General features: G+C 41.7%; 1 protein-coding gene across 1 annotated transcript; it reads left to right on the top strand.

Moving 5' to 3' along the window:
- The first annotated feature begins 908 nt into the window (after nt 1-908).
- LOC309797530 (UDP-N-acetylglucosamine--peptide N-acetylglucosaminyltransferase 110 kDa subunit-like) lies at nt 909-6,174 on the top strand. The gene is made up of 2 exons (XM_082646030.1): nt 909-4,458; nt 5,189-6,174. Exon 1 carries the CDS (start codon nt 1,077-1,079, stop codon nt 4,215-4,217), a length of 3,141 nt encoding a protein of 1,046 aa, XP_082502156.1. The 5' UTR covers nt 909-1,076; the 3' UTR covers nt 4,218-4,458; nt 5,189-6,174.
- The last annotated feature ends 11,724 nt before the right edge of the window (nt 6,175-17,898 follow it).

Genomic DNA, 17,898 nt, shown 5'->3' with positions numbered 1-17,898 from the left:
GTCTTGTGCTAGTTAAGTCAGTAGAGTAGTCAGTAAGAGTACTGGAAGTTATTCCTGTAATGGGATATTATACAGTCAGTTACATATGGTGGTGTCTGAAAATCACATAATAGCCTCACTTAAAACATGTCCTTAGCCAGATTTCAAAAAAGCCTGTGACCAATCCAATATGATCCAACATAGCGGACTATGATAGAAGGAAAATTGGCAAAGAAATAGACGCTGGTCTTACCTGATGGAAGTTAAAATATCTCACTTTTGACAATTTTGCAAAAACCTATAATTACATGAACTAATTTCTAGGGTTCTTCGTAGGACCTAAAAAGGAACCCATAGAGTTGTGGAACAACAATAGAAGCTACTGTGATGAGAAGCCCCGGCACCACAACAAAGAGTAGCCCCCACTCGCCGCAACTAGAGAAAGGCTGCACGCAGCACTGAAGACCCAATGCAGCCAAAATAAAAATAAATAAATAAAAATAAATAGATTTATCTTTTAAAAAGTAATACTCAGGTTTGAGTCATGAGAAATTTGATGAGGAGAAATTAGCTAATGTTTTCAGAACTTTTAAAATATCAAACTCAGTCTCTAAGATCTTAGCATTATATACAACATCGGTTACTTATTAGTGGTTTGGGAAGGCCAATTTAAAATTTTCTCATCTTACTGTATTGAAATTCATGGCCCTAATGTTTTCCACGTTGACTATATGAATGATGAAGAAAATCATGTATTTCATTTCCAACTGGACAGAAAACAATATTTTAAAAAGTGTTTGGACTACTGACTTTTGATTTCTTCTAAGGCAAATGGATAGGTAATTTTTATTCCCTGATGAGGAGAAAAATGGTGGAAGAGGGCAGGGTTAAGAATTAAGATTCCAAGAGCATGAGAGGTAGATGGCCAACCAGAGTTCCTAAGGTTCGGTGCCTGTAACTGTTGCCGCCGCTTAAGCCTGCCAAAGCAGTGGTACGGCTGCTGCGCTCGTGTTTGCTCCCTCTAGAAACGTTCTTGCCAGTAGTGGCGGCAGCGGGACTCAATTACCCCCTTTTTTCACTCTCTCCAGAAGCTCCAGATGGCGTCTTCCGTGGGCAACGTGGCCGACAGCACAGAACCAACGAAACGTATGCTTTCCTTCCAAGGGTTAGCTGAGTTGGCACATCGAGAATATCAGGCAGGAGATTTTGAGACAGCTGAGAGACACTGCATGCAGCTCTGGAGACAAGAGCCAGGCAATACTGGTGTACTTTTATTACTTTCATCTATACACTTCCAGTGTCGAAGGCTGGACAGATCTGCCCACTTCAGTACTCTGGCAATTAAACAGAACCCTCTTCTGGCAGAAGCCTATTCGAATTTGGGGAATGTGTACAAGGAAAGAGGGCAGTTGCAGGAAGCAACTGAGCATTACCGGCATGCATTGCATCTCAAACCAGATTTCATCGATGGTTATATTAACCTGGCAGCCGCATTGGTAGCAGCAGGCGACATGGAAGGGGCAGTACAAGCTTACGTGTCTGCTCTTCAGTACAATCCTTATTTGTACTGTGTTCGCAGTGACCTGGGGAACCTGCTCAAAGCCCTGGGTGGCTTAGAAGAAGCCAAGGCATGTTATTTGAAAGCAATTGAGATGCAACCGAACTTTGCAGTAGCTTGGAGTAATCTTGGCTGTGTTTTCAATGCGCAAGGGGAGATTTGGCTTGCAATTCATCACTTTGAAAAGGCTGTCACCCTTGACCCCAATTTTCTGGATGCTTATATCAATTTAGGAAATGTCTTCAATGAGGCACGGATTTTTGACAGAGCTGTGGCAGCTTACCTTCGTGCCCTAAGCTTGAGTCCAAATCATGCAGTGGTACATGGCAACCTGGCTTGTGTATACCATGAGCAAGGCCTGATGGATCTGGCAATAGACACCTACAGGCGAGCTATTGAATTGCAACCACATTTCCCTGATGCTTACTGCAACCTAGGAAACGCTCTCAAAGAGAAGGGCAGTGTTGCTGAAGCAGAAGATTGTTATCATACAGCTCTCCAGCTGTGTCCCACCCATGCAGACTCTCTGAATAACCTAGCCAATATCAAAGGAGAACAGGGAAACAGTGAAGAGGCAGTTCGCTTGTATCGTAAAGCATTAGAGCTCTGCCCAGACTTTGCTGATGCCCATTCAAATTTAGCAAGTGTATTGAAGCAGCAGGGAAAACTGCATGAAGCTCTGATGCATTATAAGGAGGCTATTCGAATCAGTCCTACCTTTGCTGATGCCTACTGCAATATGGGAAACACCCTACGGGAGATGCAGGATGTTCAGGGAGCCTTGCAGTGTTATACTCATGCCATTCAGATCAGCCCTGCATTTGCGGATGCCCACAGCAATCTGGCTTCCATTCACCACGATTCAGGGAATATTCCAGAAGCAATTGCTTCTTATCGCACTGTTCTGAAGCTTCAACCTGACTTTCCTGACGCTTATTGTAATTTGGCTCATTGCCTGCAGGTTGTCTGTGATTGGACAGACTATGATGAGCGAATGAAGAAGTTGGTCAGCATTGTGGCCGACCAGTTGGAGAAGAATAGGTTGCCTTCTGTGCAGCCTCATCATAGTATGCTCTATCCTCTTTCTCATGGCTTCAGGAAGGCTATTGCTGAGAGGCATGGGAACCTCTGCTTGGCTAATATAAGTGTCCTTCATAAACCACCGTATGAACATCCAAAAGACTTGAAGCTCAGTGATGGTCGACTGCGTGTAGGATACGTGAGTTCTGACTTTGGGAATCATCCTACTTCTCATCTTATGCAGTCTATTCCAGGCATGCACAATCCTGATACATTTGAGATATTCTGTTATGCCCTGAGCCCACATGATGGCACAAACTTCCGAGCGAAGGTGATGGCAGAAGCCAATCATTTCATTGATCTTTCTCAGATTCCATGCAATGGGAAAGCAGCTGATTGCATCCATCAAGATGGTATACACATCCTTGTAAATCTGAATGGTTATACTAGGGGTGCTCGAAATGAACTCTTTGCTCTCAGGCCAGCTCCTATTCAGGCAATGTGGCTGGGGTACCCTGGGACTAGTGGCGCGCTTTTCATGGATTATATCATCACTGATCAGGAAACTTCACCTGCTGAAGTTGCTGAGCAGTATTCTGAGAAACTGGCTTATATGCCCCATACTTTCTTTATTGGTGATCATGCTAATATGTTCCCTCACCTGAAGAAAAAAGCCGTCATCGATTTTAAGTCCAATGGGCACATTTATGACAATCGGATTGTGCTGAATGGCATCGACCTCCAAGCATTTCTTGATAGTCTATCAGATGTGCAAATAGTCAAGATGAAATGTCCTGATGGAGAAGACAACGCAGACAGCAGTAATACAACTCTTAATATGCCTGTCATTCCTATGAATACTGTTGCAGAAGCAGTTATTGAAATGATTAACAGAGGACAAATTCAGATTACAATTAATGGATTCAATATTAGCAATGGACTGGCAACTACCCTGATCAACACTAAGGCTGCCACTGGAGAGGAGGTTCCCCGTACCATTATTGTAACCACACGTTCTCAGTACGGGTTACCGGAAGATGCCATTGTGTACTGTAACTTTAATCAGTTATACAAAATTGACCCATCTACTTTGCAGGTGTGGGCAAATATTCTGAAGCGTGTTCCCAATAGTGTACTGTGGCTGTTGCGTTTTCCAGCAGCAGGAGAAGCTAATATTCAACAGTACGCACAAAATATGGGCCTTCGCCCGAACCGTCTCATTTTTTCCCCTGTTGCTCCTAAAGAGGAACATGTTCGGAGAGGCCAGCTGGCTGATGTCTGCTTGGACACTCCACTCTGTAATGGACACACCACAGGGATGGACGTCCTTTGGGCAGGGACCCCCATGGTGACTATGCCAGGAGAGACTCTTGCTTCCCGAGTTGCAGCTTCCCAGCTCACTTGTTTAGGCTGTCTTGAGCTGATTGCTAAAAATAGACAAGAATATGAAGAGATAGCTGTGAAACTGGGAACTGATGTAGAATACCTGAAGAAAATTCGTGGCAAAGTCTGGAAGCAGAGAACATCTAGCCCTCTGTTCAACACCAAACAATACACGATGGAACTAGAGTGGCTCTATCTACAGATGTGGGAGCATTATGCAGCTGGCAACAAGCCTGATCACATGATTAAGCCTGTTGAAGTCACTGAGTCGGCCTAAATAATGACTGTGTGCCCAGGAGAATTACCCCTGTAGCTGAGCCTCAGCCTTCTGGGGGAAAGGGAACTACTTTTTCAATATCATGTTGCAGATGGGTGACACACAATGATAAGAAATAGCACAGCCAGACTTGCTTCCTGCATGATCATGACAGGGAGAGACACAAGAGATGGGAAACTGCTGTTCCACAAGGAGATTCCATCGAATTTTGCCGCAGCCAGGTGTCTGGAAGGTCTGGAAGGTAAGTCTGGAAGGTCTGATCTCCCTTGGTCTTCCAGGGGATGGATGGTTAGTGTGGAAGGGAGATAGAGATTGCCCAGCCGTTTTGTGATTATCATGGATGGATTGAGTCTTCTGAATTAATTTTTTTCTTTCTATTTTGGGTATTGGAGCTTTTAAAAATGTTTGGTTTCAGGTATTTTTATTCATGTGAAGTGTATATGATTCTCTTGAGATCAGGTGTTAAGCTGAAATATTCCTTGTTTTAGTTTCTGAACTCTACAGATAAATGGGGACTTTGCTGGTGTAGTCTTTTTCTAGGTTTTATAAACCGCTTGAGCCTGTGTCAGTCATTTTAGTGTCTGACATAACGTTTGGAACTCTCAGTGCTTTGTTGGTTTGTAGATGATGGCTTCAATTCTTTTTCTGGTCCGTTTCCTTCTTCCCTTCCCCCCACTTTAAAAATTCTCCTGTAACTTGGCTAACAAAAACCAAGTCTGATTCAAAACCTCCCAGAGTGTTTCTCTTAAACACATCATCTGGTGCCAAATGAAGATTCTTAGGAGTGCTTATTAATTATGAAGGGCACAGTTGTGGTACTGTGACTGATGATAATAATAATGGATTTTTGGCCTAGAGTTTTGTCCTATTTCACCAGTGTTTTACTGTTGACTGCCCCTCTATGCTGCTTCCAAAAGTGATAGTGTGTGATAAGATGTTTACTTTCATTTCTAAAGTTTGTTTTGTTTTAGGTGAGTCCTGTTCTTCCTTTTTCTTTCAGCAGAAATGAAATTCCAGGTAAGTATAAGTATTCAAATATTTGATCAGTAGTTCACAGTTATCTCCAGTACATTCAATAACTTTCATCAAAAAACATGTTATAGGTAAAAAGCTCTGAAGGACCAGCTATGTATATGATAATTATGTTTCAGGCCTTCTAGGGTATTATATATAATAACTTGTCTTCTGGTCGTGGTCTTGAAGTCTTTATGGATTCAGCCTCAGTAGTAGCGAACTGCACTGCTACTTGGTTTGGAGTACAAATTAGACTTTAACCCTCCTGGAGGTAGAGTTTTTGGTATTGAAAACCATAGGAATGAAATTATTGTATTTCAACAAAGGATCGAGGGCTTGAGGCTTAAACAAGCCAACATATGTGTGGGAAGCAGTCAGCCTTGAGAGCACCTTCGGACATGCCAGGCATGCCGCTGCTGCTCGAAGGGACTGTCCCTACTTGTTCCCCTCCTTGTTCCATTCCATGGGAGATAAATCACCAGGGCCCAGAAATCAGAAAGAAAGTAAAATGAGACAAGCAAAGCTGTCTCCCCCTGCACATGCAGGTTATTTTGGATGATTCTGGGTTTATGGGTTTTCTCCCAGGGAAGTTAACCTTGAGCCGAGACAGTCATTAGATAATGTAAACCACCGTCTGGCAACCTTCCCTTTTCTAGTCTATATAATCTGTACCTGTAGCATAATAAAACTTACCTTGCAACCATCAGTTGTCTTGGTCCTTCTGACCCCATTCGTTGGTGCTACTTCAGTTCCTTACCCCGTCCCTTCTGACCCTGGGCGGTGAAATCCTCTTTCTGAGGCTGGTCCATGGCAAGTGGCGCCCGAACAGGGACCTGAAGCGTGAAGGCAATTAAAAGGAAAAGAAAGTGCAGGTAAGAGAACCCTTATGCAAAATATGTGTGGCCACGAGTAAAAGTGAAACTAATAGAGGCATAAGGCAACAGTCAGAAGTAAAAGAAGATGGGGCAAAAGGGCTCCAAGGAGCGTGAATTATTTGCTCAGGTTTTACTTTCCATGCTTATAGCTTGGGGTAATAAAGTTTCTACCTCACAGGTGACTGAATTTTTGCAGCATATCCATGATGTATCTCCCTGGTTTCCTGATGGCGGCTCTGTGACACAGAAATCTGGCAGAAAGTTGGAGAAGATTTAAAAAATTATTATGAGTCTCGAGGGCCTACTCATACTGCTGTTGTTACATTTAGTTTGTGGAATCTGATAAAAATATGTTTAGGTTCTTCTCATGATAGTGTTGATTTGAATGTAAAGTCAGAAAAACATAAGCCTCTGACAGAAGACAAGACTGTATTATCAGCTACTGTGTCGCCACTTCCTAAACCAAAAGAGCTAATTAATTTAAATATTTCAGATGAAGAGGAACATTTTGACTTAACCGATGAGGCTTTTAAACATAAAAGAGAGAGAGAAAAAAAACATAAAAGAGAGAATCATCCTGAGGATGATTTTCTAATGGCTATGATAGATAAGTCAGTGAAAAAGCTGCAAATTAGTAAGGACTGTCTTCCTCAAAAATCTACATCTGTAAAAATGGTCAGTCTCTTGCAACGTGCTGTATAAGCAGCAATAAAACGAGGAGAAGATCCTATTTTCTGTTGTCCTGTCATAGAAAGACCTGATCCTGATCATCCTCAACAGGCTATTAGGGAGCATCAGGCTCTTCCTTTTAAAGTTTTGAAAGATTTAAAATCTGCTTGTGCTCAGTATGGGCCCACTGCTCCTTTTACTACTGCTATGGTTGACACTATTGCAGGAGAAGCTCTTTCCCCCGCCGATTGGAAGTCTATTGCACGAGCTTGTTTAAATGGTGGAGATTATTTAATATGGAAGTTTGATTTTTATGAACGGGCTGCTGAACAAGCAGAAAAGAATGCTACCCATGATATTCCAGTGGATTATCATACGCTGATTGGGGAAGGACCATATATTTCTTTACAAGATTAATTAACTTATACCTTTGTTGCTTATCCTCAAATAAATCATTTGGCATTACAAGGCTGGAGGAAATTACCTTCTACACACAAAACTGAGGATCTTTCAAAAATGAGGCAGGGACCTGATGAACCATATGCTGATTTTGTAGATAGATTGTTACAGGCGGTGGGGAGACTCATTGTGGAGATAGATTGTTACAGGCGGTGGGGAGACTCATTGTGGATGGACTCACTGGTACAATTGTAGTTAAGCAACTTGCTTTTGAAAACGCTAATAATGCAGGTCAGGCTGCGATTCGACCTTGGAGAAAACGGGGAACACTGGAGGATTATATTCGCCTTTGTGCAGACATTGGGCCTGCTTATATACAGGGTGCTGCAGCATTAACTAAAGTGGGGTTTAAAAACAATCAAAAGAGAACAAAGACTAGTTTTCAATGCGGAAAGGCAGGTCATTTTGCTGGAGAATGTGGATCTTTTCATTGTAACCCTGCTCCTTCCTTCCCTACTCAAAAACCTCCAGATGGTCCGAAAATCCCTGGTTTATGCCCTAAATGCAATAGGGGAAAACGTTGGGCATGAGATTGTCGCTCAGTGGCCCACAGGGATGGGACACCACTGTCGGGAAACTCCTCCCGGGGCCTTCCCCGGCCCCAACAAATAATAGGGGCAACGTCTGTGTATCCTCCTCAAACTATCAATCAGACATTAACCAAAAACAAAAACATACAATATCTTCGCTCTCCAGAGCAACAGCAGGAAGCACAGGACTGGACCTCAGTACCTCCGCCCGATATGTATTAACTCCTGCAATGGGTCCTCAGGCCCTCTCTATGGGCATCTATGGACCTTTACCCAAGGGTTTGATTGGACTATTATTGGGAAGAAGTAGTGTCGCCATGAAGGGTTTAACTATTATGCCAGGACTCATAGACTCTGACTACGAAGGAGAAATAAAAATCATGGCACAAACTATTAAAAATATAATAACGATTTCCCCTGGTGATAAAATTGCACAATTGCTACTTTTGCCCTTTGTACCTCATGGAAAAATTTTACAACATCAAAAGAGAGAAACAAAGGCTTTTGGATCATCTAGTGCTGCCTACTGGATTCAGAAGATAGGGAAAGAACGTCCAGAAATGAAATGAGCCATGAATGGAAAGGTTTTTTCAGGTTTGTTAGACACTGGAGCTGATGTCTCTGTTATGACGCAGATGCACTGGCCTAAACATTGGCCCGTTAGTCCTATTATTACAGAACTTCAAGGAATAGGACAGAGTTCTTCTCCTATGCCAAGTAGTCAGTTATTATTATGGCAAGATAGTGAGGGCCATTCAGGATACTTCCAGCCTTATGCTTTGCCTGGGCTGCCTTTAAACCTCTTGGGCCAAGATATATTAAAAGAAATGGGAGTATTACTTTATAGTCCAAATTCTCACGTCTCTAATATGGTGTTGGATCAAGGATTTCTTCCCACAAAAGGGCTGGGAACAAATCAAAAAGGAACTGTCTATCCTATTGATGTGAAAATAAAAAGTGATAGACAAGGTTTGGGTTTTTCTTAGGGGCTTTGGATTCTCCTCCACTCACTGCTGGTCCAATTACTTGGCTGAGTGATGACCCTGTATGGGTGGACCAATGGCCCCTCACAAAGGAGAAATTAGAAGCTGCAGAACAATTAGTACTGGAACAATTAGGGCATTTAGAAATTTGCAATAGTCCTTGGAATACTCCTATTTTTATTATCAAGAAAAAGTCTGGAAAATAGAGGTTATTACAGGGTCTAAGAGCTGTTAATAAAACTATGCTAATAATGGGAGCTCTTCAACTAGGCCTACCCTCTCCAACAGCCATACCACACAATTATCATCTTTTAGTTATAGATTTAAAGAGTGTTTTTTCACTATTCCTTTGTTTCCTGAAGATAGAAAACATTTTGCTTTTAGCTTGCCTTCCTTAAATTTTAAGGAACCCATGAGGAGATTTCAATGGAAAGGGCATGCCTCAGGGCATGGCAAATAGTCCTACATTATGACAAATATATGTGGCTCAGGCCTTAACTCCTGTGAGAAAAAGGTTTCCAACGTTATATCTCATACATTATATGGATGATATACTTTTAGCCACTGATAATATTTCTTGATTAGAGACTGCTTCTCAATTTTTACAACAATCCTTACAATCATTTGGCCTGGTCATTGCCTCAGAAGAAATTCAAAGACAATCTCCATTTTTCTATTTGGGAAAATATATTGATAACTCTACCATTAGGCCTCAAAAACTGCAAATTCGAGTTGATAATTTAAAAACATTAAATGATTTTCAAAAATTACTTGGAGATATTAATTGGCTAAGGCCTTCCTTAGAACTTCCTACTGCTCAGTTAGAGCCTTTATTTGATATTCTTAAAGGTGACTCAGATCCTTCTACTTCACGATCTATGACTCCAGAGGATTTCAAGCTTTCCAAATAGTTAATAGAGCTATCAGCTCTGCACAATTAACTCGAATACATACTCACCTGCCCATGTCTTTAGTTGTTTGTCCAACACCTCATGTGCCTACTGCCATCTTATGGCAAACTGTTGGAATTATTGAATGGATTCGTATGAAAACTCCATCCTCTAAAGTTATTAACCCTTATTATGAACTTATTATTAAGTTAATAATGCAAGGTAGAACTAGATGCTTACAACTTATAGGTATAGAACCTTCTCAAATTATTATCCCTTATTCAGTTAGTCAACAAAATTGGCTTTTTCAACATAGTAATGAATGGGGTCTTGTTCTTGCAGGATTTTCAGGTACCTTGGAATGCCATTAGCCTGCTGATAAATTGATCCAATTCAGCAAACTTAACTCTTATATCTTTCCTTCTATAATTAGGCAACAGCCTATTCCTCATGTACCTTTGGTTTTTACAGACGGTTCTTCTTCAGGAGTGGCTACTGTAATCGTTGACGACGGAACAAAACTCATTAAACAAACTTCCTTGACTTCAGCTCCACGTGTTGAACTGTATGCTGTCATTATGGCTTTTAAACATTTGCCTTCTATATCTTTTAATTTGTTTTCTGATAGTAAATATCTTATTAGCTTATTATTTCTTCTGGAGACTGCAACCAGAGGATATACTAATGACCCTGAATTATCATCCTCTTTTCGTTTACTTCAACAGCTTATTCGTTCCCACGATGGTCCTGTTGCAGCTCTGCATATCGTGCTCATTCTAACTTGTCTGGTCCATTGTCTAAAATGAATGCGACTGCAGATGTTTTAACTCGATCTAAACGTGATCTTTATCCTGTGCATTTTCCTCCCAAAAATAAAGTTAAAGTTACTCTTCCTCCTCAATCTCTTTTCCCTAAAGCAGGACATATCCCAATTTACCATCCTCCTCCTTTCCGTTCGTCATGCTGTCAAGAATGGCTAAGGTATTGCATTCATTATCTTCATACTGTTGGTACTCATGGTCCATGTCCTGGACACCCTCATATTATGGTAAGTTATGATCAAACTGCTTCACGAGCAGCACAGCAATCGCATGCTTTACACCATCAGTCGGCGGCTACATTACGCAAACAATTTTCCCTTCCTCGTGGAGCCGCCCGACAAATTGTTAAGCAATGCCCACAGTGCTTACCTCACCTTCCTGTTCCACATTATGGTGTTAATCCTCGTGGATTATTACCTAGTCATTTATGGCAAATGGATGTTACTCATATCCCGTCTTTTGGGAAATTACAGTTTGTTCATGTCACTATTGATACTTATTCTGGTTTCCTCTGTGCTACAGCACAGACCCGAGAAGCTACTAAACATGTTATCACTCATTTATTACACTGTTTTGCTTTCATGAACCTTCCCAAAATTATTAAAAGAGATAATGGGCCCACTCACACTAGTGTTGCTTTTGCAACATTTTGTAATTCATTACAAATTACCAATATTACGGGCATTCCATATAACCCTCAAGGACAAGGTATTATACAACGTGCAAATAGACCTTTAAAGCTAACTATTGAAAAAATAAAAATGGGGGAATTATATAGAACAACACTACATAACCTTATAAATCATGCTCTGTTTATTTTAAATTTTCTCACTGTTGACAGGGGAAAGGTTGGTGGCTGAGCCAAGATTGGCATTTCAATCTCTGGAGGTCCTCGGGAAAGATCCGCTAACCAGCACTTGGCGTGGTCCTGATCCTGTGTTGATTTGGGGACGTGGTCACATGTGTATATTTCCCAGATCAGCTCCTGGACCTCTCTGGCTTCCTGAGCGCTTGCTTAGTCAAGCAAATAGATGGCTCGCCACAGCTCACAACTAGTTCAGAAGATGAAGAAGCTCTGCATCTCTCCCGAAAATTTGACAGTGTTGATTCAGCAAAAGAAGAAGAAGAGGAGACCACTTGCCAGGACGACTCAAAGGAGTGATGTTCCAACTTGGGGACAAATTAAACAATTGGTTTCACGAGCTCAAGAGTTAGTGAAACAACAGAATAATCCTGTTACACCTGTGACTTTATTTTTGGCTATGTTGGCAACCATTTCATGTGTTCCCTCTGTTAATGCAGCAACTTACTGGGCCTATGTACCTGATCCTCCACTATTAAAACCCATATCTTGGTCTGAAGCAGAGTTTCCTGTATTTTACAATGATACTGTTTATGGGCCTCTTATTGGGAATATAAAACAAATCAATATGTCTGTAAATTATACTAACTGGTTTAGTACCTATCCTGTCCGTCTTAGCCCATTGAATCTGGAAACTGGATGTGTAAAGGCTATTAGTTATGAGCATACAGATGTTTATGAGGGAACGGATTAATCAATTAGTTTGTCAGGCTCTCCAGGCATCCTTCGTTTTACAGGAACCAACATTACTCTTACATGCCCGGCTACCAGCCGACGAGAGGATCTTAAGGATACCACCATTTGCTATAAAAATGGGCAACCTATTAATATTAGAGGTCGAATCTCATACGCCTCACCACTTAGGGATTCCGCTATTACTATAGCCAAGGTTACAGGTGAAGATTCAGGAAATTATTTGTGTATGAAGCGTTTACTTGGAGGACAAGGGATACTTATGGCTGGACATATGGTTACTATTCTTAAGAGAAAATCAAAAAATCAATTTCCTCCTTTTATGACCATTAACTTTCCTGGATCCAATTTTGAATGTTGCAATGCATCTTGGAATAATAACCAAATATGGTGTACTATAGATTATACCAAGGGGTAAATTCTTATCTCTTCTATTCCCGTCATAGATAGGTTTATCACATTTCAAAAGAACTGGGGTATATGGAAACTAGCTCTAACTTATTCCAATACACCTGTTATAACTTGTGTTGCTCCTCCATATACACTTTTGATTGGTTCTATTAACATTGGTAATTCTTCCAAAGGAGGATATACTATTAGCTGTGTTCATTGTATTTTTACAGTTGTATGTTCCCTTCTGCAGGAACACAATCTGTGCTTATACTAAAGTAACCCATATATGTTATGGCGCCTGTACATCTGAGAGAACCTTGGTATGAAGATACTGGAGTACAGGCATGGGTGGAACTCTCTAAAGCCTTGCAGAGAAGGAGACGCTTTATTGGGTGGCTAATAGTAAGTTGACTTGCCTTGGCTGCTCTGTCTGCTACCGCGGCTACTGCCCGTCTTGCTCTTTCACAGAGTATTAATCATGCTCACTTTGCTGATCAATTATCTCAAAATACCAGTCTTGCTTTATCTTTACAAAGTCACATAGACTTACAGATGAATAACAAGTTAGATGAATTTAAAAACGCAATTTGGGGGATTGGAGATCAGATGGCAGCATTAAAATTGAGGATGCGTTTAGCTTGTCATGAAAAGTATACATGGATTTGTGTTACTCCTTACAAGTACAATGACTGTATTTGGGAATGGGAAAAAGTAAAAATGCATCCGCTGAGTGTTTGGTCAGATAATAATATTAGTCTTGATCTTAAGAAATTAAATGCTGAAATTCAGGATATACAAAATGCACATCTTGATGATATTTGGCAAGAAGATGTAATTAAAACTTTACTGGACCATTTAAAGTGGTTAAACCCTCAGTCGTGGATTACTGGAGGGTTGTCAGGATTTATTACCCTGGCCATAATTTGCCTATTATTGATAATAATCTTCTCATGTCTGTTTCGTATCCTCATGCAACAATATACTACTCTCGGCACTACGCTTCATGGAATTATTTTGCAGCAAAAATTAAAAAATAGAAAAGGGGGAACTGAGGGAAACAGTCAGCCTTGAGATCAGGCTACGGACATGCCAGGCATGCCGCCGCTGCTCGAAGGGACTGTCCCTACTTGTTCCCCTCCTTGTTCCATTCCATGGGAGATAAATCACCAGGGCCCAGAAATCAGAAAGAATGGAAAATGAGACAAGCAAAGCTGTCTCCCCCCTGCACATGCAGGTTAGGGAAGTAAACCTTGAGCCGAGACAGTCTATAGATAATGTAAACCACCATCTGGCAACCTTCCATTTCTAGTCTATATAATCTGCAACCGGAGCATAATAAAACTTGCCTTGCAACCATCAGTTGTCTTGGTCCTTCTGACCGCATTCGTCGGTGCTACTTCGGTTCCTTACCCCATCCCTTCTGACCCTGGTCGGTGAAGTCCTTTCTCCGGCTGCTCCGCGGCACATCTGAATAGACGTTTCTGTCTTGCTGTCCTGCACACGTGCCGTCTAGTGACAGGTATTGTGTCTGCTGGTGGTGGTGTACATTCTGTCTTTCCGAAGCGCTGAGGCAGGGCACCTGTTCTGTAGCTGCAGCTGATGCCTGAATGTATCCTAGCTGACAAATTATTGATGAATGAGAACTTGAATTTCTAAAGATTAGTACTGTTAACCAGAATCTGAGCAAGGAGTCTCAAATGTAATTCTTAGCCAGAATTACATGTTAATGAACCATTTAACAGTGTAAATCGAGGAACATCAGTGTAGGGATTTCTTTTCATTTATTTTTTACCTGTTTGAAATATCAGTTAAAGGTTGGCAGCTTGGTTGCGGACGAACGGTCGTTTGAAGTTCACCAAACTACTTAATGTGGAATAGGATAACAGACTTCCAACGCCCTCAAGGCTGTAACCTTGCAGCCATTTTACACAGCACGTCATCATCCTATAGGGATGAACCTTTCCCTGGCCCGAAAAGTAGCCGCTCTGTTGAAGCTTTGCTTATTGGAACAGGCTTTTGTTTCCAGGTTACATGTCTGTGGAAGACTTAATTCTGAATAGAGATAGAGATATTACTGGGAACTAATTGTTTTTCTATTATACTCTGCTTTATCAAAAAAGTAAAACATTTAAATTGTGCTACAAAAATTCAGATGTTGTCTTGCGATCTTTAAACAATAAATGAATGATTTGCCCTTAAAAAAAAGAATTAAGCAGTTAAGCTGTTGGTCCCACATCAGACAAATCATCCTTATACCTCCTGTCAATATTGTTAACAGAGACTGTTATTTTATGAATCCTTATGATCCCGTGATTCTTTCTTTCACGTTTCAGGACACAGCAGGTGAGAGAGTGGATTTGTTAAACTGGGTGGGTTTATCCTTCTTTTATGCGTTCATTCAATTTTATGTTCATTTACTTACTATACACATATGGCAATAGAAGCTGCTAAAGCAATCATTGCTATTGTGCAAAACAACAAGGCACAGAAGCAGATGTCTTATTTCCGAGATTTCTCCCCCCTGGATTATTGTGATTAAAGATACCTTCCCGCAGTTTCCTGGAGAGGACAAGGGGCTACTCGCTGGAGTTTTTTTAATGACTTGGAGAAAGGCTCAAATATGCCCCCATTATGGTAATCCACCCCAGGGGCAAACCACACAAGAATATTATGAAGTTATTTTATTTTTCTATCCTTGCAAAGGTAATACTCAGCTCATTAGAATATGAAAACTATACTGTCAAATTTCAGAATGACATGGATGAAGAAAACCACCAAAGTGGCATCATATCATGTGTGTTATAGTTGTATTGACTCTATTGACTATGTTGTGTTAACAATGTATTGTATAACTCTATATTGAAAAGGCAAAATGCTGTACCTTATTTCAGAGAAAATAATTATGTTGGCAAACCCCAAATTGTACATTGTAGAAGGGTCCTAGGAAAAGAAGATTTAATTCATAGTGGACAAGAGGCTAGCTTCTGTTTTCAGCCATGTGCTATTTCAAGAATTAAACATCATGAATAATACAGGATATAAGAGGAATAGTCTAAAGACGGAAAAGCACATTTTGATTAGGAAAGAGAATTTAAGGCTTAAGTCTTTATTTTTTTTTAAGGAAAACTGCCTTATTACTATGAGATAAGAAAACTGTTTCCTTCTTTTCTTCCTTGCTTTCTTCTTCTTCTTCTTTTCTTTAACCTTTTTTACTTTGGATATTTGGATATTTGGATATTTGACCTCTAAGCTGAGATGACTGGAAATGCCTCCTCTGGGCACTAAATGCTGACATCTCCTGATAAGAGGGAAGCTGCAAAGTAGAAGAATTGAAGGTCAGTATGTTGATATTGGTCTCCAGCACATTGATGTACATTTGTGTATTGGGGAAGGGGAGTGAAGCTTGAGAGTGGGCCAGTGGGGAGGGGTAAATATTTTGTGATGCTGTCTACCTATGGGCTGATAAAGTTTACAGCTGCATTAGGAGGACAAGCATTACCATTCGCATGAAAAGTAGGGCAGACGTCAGTTGCAAAAGCTTCTAGCCATACACATAGGGAAATACATAAATGATACACCTTATTGCATTCACCCATTCACCCTCCCCTGTTCACGCTAATTGGAAATTTCTATCCATTTCAGAGAAGTAACACAACTATCAATCATTTTCCCTGGCACGAATCTTCCAGGAGGAAGAAAATGGAACACGCCTAGCAGCAGAGCTCACGCACTAGCCCATGTGCCTTAGATTTAATATCTGATCACTAGCTGGATTGAAGCCAAGAGGTGGTTCACAAAGTTGCTGCATATTAGAATCACCTGGGGAACTCTGAGACCTCCCCGTGCCCAGGCTCCTCCCTAGACCTACTGAATCAAAATCTCTGGGGCTGGGACCCAGACACCAAAGTTTCTCTTAAAAGCTCTTTAGGGGAAGGGATATGGGAACAGATGTATATGTATAACTGATTCAGTTTGTTATAAAGCAGAAACTAATTTAAAAATATATTTAATACTTAAAAAAAAAAAAAGCTCTTTAGGTAATTCATACGAGCAGCAAAGCTTGAGAACCAGCCCAATAACGGGAACAAGCGTATTTCACACAGATAAAGTGGGGCAATTCATATGTTAAAAGAACATGAATATATATATTTCTTTTTTTCTCTTTATTCTGTTTGTGTTTCAAATAGGCATTTTTTTTCCTTCTGCAAAAAGCGTTATTGTTTCCATTTGGTCCAAGGCTTGGGAGAAGGCTCCAGGGCGGTTACAAAGCTGCCTAGTGGCTGCAGAGCTGGGCTTCAGGCAGAAGCTCTGACGCCAGAGGGGCTCCTCAGAGGCCGCTGGACTTCAGAGACTCCTGTTTGTGCTCGAGTGTGAGCCTTTCGAAAAGATACTCGCCCAGCACAGCCTGCGGACCAGCCAGCCTGCGGAGGTTGGTCAGGTGGTTGCCCATCTTCTTGATGAGTTTCAGCTGCTCCTCCAGGAAGCGGCTCTCCAGGAAGTCACAGAGGTGGGAGTCTGCGCGGGCAGGCCCCAGGGCACGCAGATCCGATAGTGCCTGGTTCAGGTTCTTCTCCCTAAGAATGGCGGCTTGCACAGTGTCCTGGGTTTTACCCCACTCATCTTGAGAAGGCTTCCGCGCATCCTGGAAGAGGGCGCGGCCGCAGCACTTGTTTTGCATTTTCAAGAGTCGCTGGGCGCCCTCACACTTCTCTTCAGCCAGTTGGCGAAAACTGTGGCCCCCATTGTCCAGAGTCCCACTGTTGCTGTGGAAATAGAAGCTTAGAGAGAGGTAAGTGTCCACAGATGCATGTTGAACAGGCGGTGGATGGCGCCCTCCACCTCGATGGAATAATTCTGACGAACCTGGGAACTCGTGGTTGATCAGTGATAAGGAGCTAAGCTCCAAAAACGGTGTTGGCCTGTCCTGGAGGCTGAGGATAGCTGAGTGGCTGATTCCAAAGGTTGCGACAGGAAGAAATGTTGGAGGGTGGTCGGGGGCTGGAGCAAGGAGCGTCCCTGGGTCTGTTCATTCCAAACACTGTTGAAGCCAAAGACAGATCTGCAGGACTGCCGAGTGCACTGCCTCAAATAGGCTTTGATATAAATGAACAAGAAGTCCAAGCAAGGACAGAACTTACCCTTCCCCCCACCAAAATAGCTGGTGATACTAGAATCTAGATCTGGGAAGGGATTCTTCCATTACTTTAACATTCCAAGCCACTAGAGCAGTGGTTCTCAAAGTATGGTCACCTTGTAAGCAAGCAGTACCCTATGGGGCCTTCCTAGGACAGACCCATCCCCCATAGCCTCTGCTGTAGTTCCTCTCTGAAGTCCTCAGATAATAGTATCTCAGGCATATTTCTTGAGTTTTCAGATGCTAAAACCCACCACCCAATGGAAGAAGTTAACTCTTTGATGATCATGAGCACACAGCCCCCAGACCTTCTGGCACCTAAGGATGGATAATGTTACCTGCCCTGTGGCCTCAACAT

The sequence above is a fragment of the Mesoplodon mirus genome (genome assembly GCF_964341445.2).
Source record: "Mesoplodon mirus genome assembly, contig: HAP1_SCAFFOLD_690, whole genome shotgun sequence".
Taxonomy (NCBI): domain Eukaryota; kingdom Metazoa; phylum Chordata; class Mammalia; order Artiodactyla; family Ziphiidae; genus Mesoplodon; species Mesoplodon mirus.
Note: the sequence above shows the minus strand (reverse complement) of the source record. Positions and strands in the feature narration are given on the sequence as shown.